General features: G+C 53.8%; 1 protein-coding gene across 1 annotated transcript in view; it reads left to right on the forward strand.

The window, feature by feature from the left end:
• The window catches only part of ADGRA1 (adhesion G protein-coupled receptor A1), a 29305-nt gene extending 23292 nt beyond the window's left edge, over positions 1-6013 (forward strand). Inside the window, exons 4-5 of the mRNA XM_012555156.1 lie at positions 4117-4215; positions 4822-6013. Coding sequence (XP_012410610.1) covers positions 4117-4215; positions 4822-6013 — 1291 coding nt within the window. The remainder of the gene's footprint in view (positions 1-4116; positions 4216-4821) is intronic.
• The last annotated feature ends 865 nt before the right edge of the window (positions 6014-6878 follow it).

Genomic DNA, 6878 nt, shown 5'->3' on the forward strand with positions numbered 1-6878 from the left:
TCATGAACTGGGTGTTGTCTGACCCACAGACTCATAAAGTCAGACATGCACAGCAGCACTCCATCATTGAATGGAAGTGGTATATACGAGATCAGGCTCACACAGGACCTGAAGGCACAAGTAAGTTGCATGAGGAAGTGGCCCAAATGCCCATGGTCTCCACTCCTGTCGCATTACCTTCCATCTTCCAATCTGCACCTATGGCCTCATGGGGAATTCATTATGATCAGTGACTGAAAAAGAGAAAGCTCATGCCTGGTTTACAGATGGTTCTGCGTGATAGGCAGGCACCACTCGAAAGTGGAGAGCAGCAGCACTACAGCCCCTTTCTGGGACATCCCTGAAGTACAGTGGTGAAGGGAAATCCTCTCAATGGGCAGAACTTCAAGAAATGAACCTGGTTGTTCACTTTGCTTGGAAGGAGAAATGGCCAGATGTGCAATTGTATACTGATTCATGGGCTGTGTCAGGATTGTCAGGGACTTGGAAGGAATATGATAGGAAAATTGGTAATAAGGATGTATGGGGAAGAGGTATGTGGATGGACATCACTAAATGGGCCAAAGAAGTGAAGATACTTGTGTCTCATGTGAATGTTTACCAAAGGATGACCTCCCCAGAGGAGAATTTTAACACTCTAGTGTATAGGATGACAGGTTCTGTGGAAACCAGTCATCTTCTTTCCCCAGTCACTCCCACATTACCCAATGCGCTCATGAACAAAGTGGCCATGGTATTAGGGGTGGAGATTATGCATGGGCTCAGCAACATGGACTTCCACTCACAAAGGCTGACTTGACTATAGCCACTGTTGAGTGCCCAGTCTGCCACCAGCAGAGACCAACACTGAGTCCCTGACATGGCACCATTCCTAGGGGTAATCAGCCAGGAACCTGGTGCCAGGTTGATTACATCAGATTGCTTCCATCATGGAAGAGTCAGCATTTTTTGTTCTTACTGGAATAGACACTTGCCCTGGGTATGGATTTACTTTCCCTGCACGTAATCCTACTGCCAGAACTACCATCTGTAGACTTACAGAATGCCTTATCTGCCGTCATGGTATCCCACACAGCATTGTCTCAGATCAAGGGACTCACTTCACAGCAAATGAAGTGTGGCAATGGGCCCATGCTCATGGAATTCACTGGTCTTACCATATTCCCCATCATCCTGAAGCAGCTGGCTTGATAGAACGATGGAATGACCTTCGAAAGACACAATTACAATGCTAGCTAGGTGGCAATACCTCACAGGGTTGGGGCAATGTTCTCCAGGAGGCTATATATGCTCTCAACCAGCTTCCAAAATATGGTGCTGTTTCTCCTATAGCCAGAATTCATGGGTCCAGGAATCAACGGGTGGCAATGGGGGTGACTCCACTCACTATTACCCCTAGTGACTCATTCACAAAATTTTTGCTTACTGTCACTATGACCCTATGCTCTGTGGGTCTAGAGGTCTTAGTTCCAAAGAGACGAATGCTCTCAACTGGAGACTTATCACTGATTCCATTGAACTGGAAGTTAAGTATGCCACCCAGCTCCTTTGGGCTCCTTATGCCTCTGGATCAACAGGCAAAGAAGGGAGTTACCATACTGGCTGATGTTACTGATCTTATTACCAAGAGGAAAATGGATTGATATTAAATAATGGAGGTAAAGAAGACTATGTCTGGAAGGCAGGAGATCCCTTAGGGCGTCTCTTAGCTCTACCACGCCCTGTGATTAAAGTCAACGGAAAACTACAGCAACCCAATTCCAACATAACCACTGATATCCCAGACCCTTCAGGAATGAAAGTTTAACTCACCCACCAGGAAAAGAACCATAACTAGCTGAGGTGCTTGCTGAGGGTAAAGGGAATACATAATGGGTGGTGGAAGAAGGTAGTTTTAAATGCCGGCAATGACCAAGTGACCAGTTGCAAAAACAAGGACTGTAACTGTTATGAGTACTTCTGCCTTGTAGGTGTACATCAAATATTTTTGTTTTCTTCACTTATAAAATATAAGATGTAAACAGGTTAGTGTGTTTTCGGTGGTACTCGCATTAGTTGTTTTATGTTGGATGCAAGTATGACTTTGCAATTGTCTTTATTTAGAGATTGCGTATGGTTTAAGGAGACGTGTACAGGTACCAAGTTGACAAGGGATGGACTGTAATGGTTAAGGTTGTGTGTCGTCTTGGCTGGGCCATGATTCTCAGTGGTTTGGCAGTTGTGATATAATTTGGCACTTATGTAATGGTGTAATCAGCTCCCTGATGAGATCTGCTATGAGCAGCCAATCAGTTGAAAGGAAGTTTCCTTGGGGGTGTGGCCTGCCTCCAGTATATAAACGGATGTTCCAGCAAGGATCTCACTCTGGATCCTGCATCCAACTCATCATCATCTGACCTCCGGTTCTTGGGACTTGAGCTAGCAGCCTACCTGTGGATCTTGGGATTCATCAGCCTCCACAGCCTGGGAGCCATAAGCCTGCCCTCTGACCTGACCATCTTGGGTTCATCATCCCCTGCAGCTATGTGAGTCAGGATAAGTTCCCAGCCTGACACCTAACCCATGGGCTTAGGACTTACCAGCCTCTACAACTGCATGAGCCATTTCCTTGAGATGAATCTCTCTATATCTATATCTATATCTCTATATATATGTATATATGGTTGCTATAAGCCAGAATTGACTTGAAAGCAATGGTTGGTTGGTTTTATTTATATATATATACATATATATATATATATACACACTTCACTGGTTTTGCTTCTCTAGAGAAGCCTGCCTAAGCACATTCTTTAAAAAATATTTTCTAAATTCCTTTGTGATTTCTTCTTTGATCCGTCAATGATTTAGAAGTGTGTTGTTTAATTTCCAAATATGTGTGATTTTCCTAGTTATCTTATTGTTATTCATTTCTATTTTAATTTCATTGTGGTCAGAGAATATTCCTTGTATGACTGCAAGCCTTTTAAATTTGTTGAGCCTTGTTTTACAGACCATCATCTGGTCTACCACAGTGAATAGACAGTCGGCACTTGGCAAGAGTGTGTATTGTGCAGTAGTTGGCTGTGGTGCTTGGTGAGCAACAATTAGGTCAAAGCGGTTGATGGTACTGTCCGGATCCTCCATGCCTTTACTGGGCTTGTATCTGGTTATTCTACCCATTGCTGAGAGAGGGGTGTTATAATCACTAACTATGACCTGAGAACTATCTACTTCTCCCTTTAATTTGTGGATTTCTGTTCCATATGTTTTAAATTCTTTTATTTGACACACAAGTTGATGGTTGAAATATTTTCCTAATGAATTAACACTGATATCATTATGAAATGACCCTCTTATCTCTCGTTGTACTCTTTATCTTAAAGTCTATTTGAGCCTTCTTAAGTTTATGGTCTGCACTGCATATCTTTTTCATCTGCTTCCTTTCAACCTGTGTCATTATATTGAAAGTGCTTCTATTGTGGACAGCAGTGAATAAATAAACGGACAGATAAAACATAGATTTTTAACATACTTTTTCTCTTTTCTGACAATCGTTGCCTTTTAATCGATGTGCTTAGTCTGCTAAATTTTAATGTGATTTTGAAATGGTTGGATTTAGGCCTCCATCTTACTATTTGTTTTCTGGGTCAGTAAGGTGGGCTCTGACGCAGATGCAACAAAAGCCTCGATGATCGTACAAGGAGGTGGGGGCCCTTCAGAGTGTCCTGTCCTGAGGCTCTGCGGCCTTTAACCTCCTGCACTGGCCAGTCCCTGGACACGGCTGCCCACAGTGGTTGAGGCCAGTTCCCAGAGAGAAGCTTAGCTGAGAACCGTCAGCTGCCAGTCCCCCACCCCCGGCCCCTGCAGCAGAGGAATGATCAGCCCTGTCCTGAAGGTGGGTCTGGGCAGCACCACAGCATCCACTGTGGTCCGTGTCCTGCCCATTGTGGGAAGCACACAGCTCCCCAACCCATGATGTGGCCCCACCAGGGGTCATCGGTGCACGTGGCACAACAGCAGAGCAGGAGGGAGGAGAAGCTGGAGCCCTGGGCGGCCAGGTGCTGGCAGGACTTCAGACCATCTTGTTGCCCAGGGGCGTTCAGAGGGGTAAGTGTGCCTCTGCTCTTCTGGCAGGTTTTATCTCATCAGTGGAGGGGTGCCTTTCATCATCTGTGGGGTCACGGCTGCCACCAACATTAAGAACTATGGGACGGAGGATGGAGATGCTGCATAGTGAGTATCTGGGCTGCAGAAGGTGGCAGTGGGACAGCTCACCGAGGCTTCTCCACAGGAAAGGGGCACAGCTCAGTCCCCGACACCTGGGTTCCTGCCTGCGGAACGTGCCCCTTGACCCGCCAGCGTCCCCCTCCCACCCCTCTGCCCCACCCACCCGGGCATTGGAGCTCCCTCCTGTCCTTCCGGCAAAGCACCCTCCCTGCTTGGCCCTGTAGTGGGGCCTTCCTCGCTCACAACCAGTGGCTGCCCCTCCAGGCTAAGGTCATGGGCACAGCCTCAGCCTCAGGCCATTACACCTACTCCCTAGTGCAGTGAGGACGCCACCTGGCCCCTCTCCTCACCCTGAGCTCACAGGGCTCACCACCGCCCCCCACCCCCCACCCCAATCAGGCATTGGCTGCAGCCAGCCTAGCATCAGGCTGTGGCCCCTGCAGAGAAGGGAGAGAAAGGACAGCCAAATGCTGGGGCCGGGTGGGGGGGACCCTCTAGGGAAGAGGCAGCCTCAGGAGAGGCAGCAGACAGCTCCACGGGTTTCCTCTGCGGCCGCTGCGGGATTTTCACTTCCGGGCTCAGCCACAGACCTAACCACTCTCCTCCCCACAGCTGCTGGATGGCCTGGGAGCCCAGCCTGGGTGCCTTCTACGGGCCAGCTGCCTTCATTGCCCTGGTCACCTGCGGGTACTTCCTCTGCACCTACCTCCAGCTGCGCCGCCACCCCGAGTGCAGGTACGAGCTGCGGGACCGGACCAAGGAGCAGCAGCGGCTGGCAGCGCCGCAAGTGGGCCACGGCCACAGGGCAGGGCCAGGCACGGAGCCCGGTTGCCACGGCCCAGCAGCCTCGCTGCTGCAGAACGAGCACTCCTTCAAAGCGCAGCTGCGCGCCGCCGCCTTCACTCTTTTCCTTTTCGCGGCCACCTGGGCCTTCGGGGCGCTGGCCGTGTCTCAGGGCCACTTCCTGGACATGGTCTTCAGCTGCCTGTACGGAGCCTTCTGCGTGACCCTGGGGCTTTTCGTGCTCATCCACCACTGCGCCAAGCGGGAGGACGTGTGGCACTGCTGGTGGTCCTGCTGCCCCACCCGCAGGCGCGCCGGCGCCACGCATCCCGGCGCCAACGGGGACTGCCTACAGAACTCACCGCACCCGGGCCACACGGGCTGTGGCCACCCGCCCTCTGGCCACTGCAAGATGACCAACCTGCAGGCCGCCCAGAGCCACCCCCACTGCCTGTCGCCGGCCACGCCCTGCTGCGCCAAGATGCACTGCGAGCAGCTGATGGAGGAGGAGGCCCTGGGACGCAGCTCCGAGGACGCCTTCGGGTGCAGCGGCGAAGACGCCTTCCGGCACGGCCCACACCCGCACCGCTGCCTCCCGGGGAGGACTAATCCGCCCTTCTTCGGCCGGCCCCGAGCAGCCGAGCACGAGTATGCCTACCACATCCCGTCCAGCCTGGACGGCAGCCCCCACAGCTCGCGCACGGACAGCCCCCCCAGCTCGCTGGAGGGCCCGGCGGGCGCGCACGCGCTGGCCTGCTGCGCCCAGGGGGAGCCCTTCCCCGCGGCCGGCCAGCCCGAGGGCAGCGGCAGCAGCGCCGTGCTCTACGGCTGCGCCCCGCGGCCCGGCCCAGCGCTCGGCCCGGCCCATTTCGAGATGCTCCGCAGGACACAGTCCCTACCCTTCGGCGGCCCGGGGCAGAACGGAGCGCTCAAGGGCGCAGTGCTCGAGGGCCTGCCCTACAGCGCTGACAGCACGGGCAACATCCGCACGGGGCCCTGGAGGAACGAGACAACCGTGTAGGGTGAGGGGCTCACACCAGACCCCCGGCTCCACCTCCCCCGCAACCCCCTCACGCCCGTGCCCGGGAAGAGCTCGGAGCAGCGGAGGCCTCTCTGCCCCGGGGGTTGAGGTGGTGCCTCCAGAGCGACTTTCTGAAGCGGCTTCACTGTCAAGGACCAGAGGGCAGGCGCTCTGCGCGTCCTCGCTGAGCGACCCCCATCCTCACCACCACCACCCCTCCCGCCTCCGCTGAGCCCCTCGCTGAGCCCCCGCGTCCGCAGCTGTGTCCCCACTGTTCCTTAGCGTCCAGTCCTCGGGGAGTCAGGGCTTCATCTAAGGACCCCCTCCAGCCCTCGTGATTCTGGGTTGAGACGCTCGTGTGCCGCCCCTCCGTCGGCCCCACCCCACCGACCACACCGGTGTAGATGCATTCACGGGATGTTTCCTCGTGTCTAATGTGGCTTTTCTCAAAGGTCTGTTCTGAGGGTGGTGCCAGCGGAGTCGCGGGCACCCTGGGCCCCAGCTCTCATGCGGCCCTGCCTCTCCCGGTGTCTCAGCCTGCTTTCTCGCTGGGGACCCGGCACCGCACCCGCAACTACCATTCCAGGCACCCCGCAGCCTGGGCCACATCACAACACCCGGAGCCATCGGAGTACTCAGGGGCCGCGCAGGGTGCCGGAGGGGCCTCTGCCCTGGAAATGCCCCAACATGCGTTAGCGGAGCCCACTTACCTGGATTCCCTCCCAACATAGGCACTGGGAACAATAAAGTTCTCTGTTGCAAAAAGCGAGAGCGCTGGCAGATGGCAGGTGGTGACGGACAGAATCACTTCCCTGTGCGCGTTTCCATGAACATCTGGGCACATCCCTGACCATGAGCCCATCAC

This window comes from Trichechus manatus, unplaced genomic scaffold (genome assembly GCF_000243295.1).
Source record: "Trichechus manatus latirostris isolate Lorelei unplaced genomic scaffold, TriManLat1.0 scaffold00031, whole genome shotgun sequence".
Lineage (NCBI taxonomy): Eukaryota > Metazoa > Chordata > Mammalia > Sirenia > Trichechidae > Trichechus > Trichechus manatus.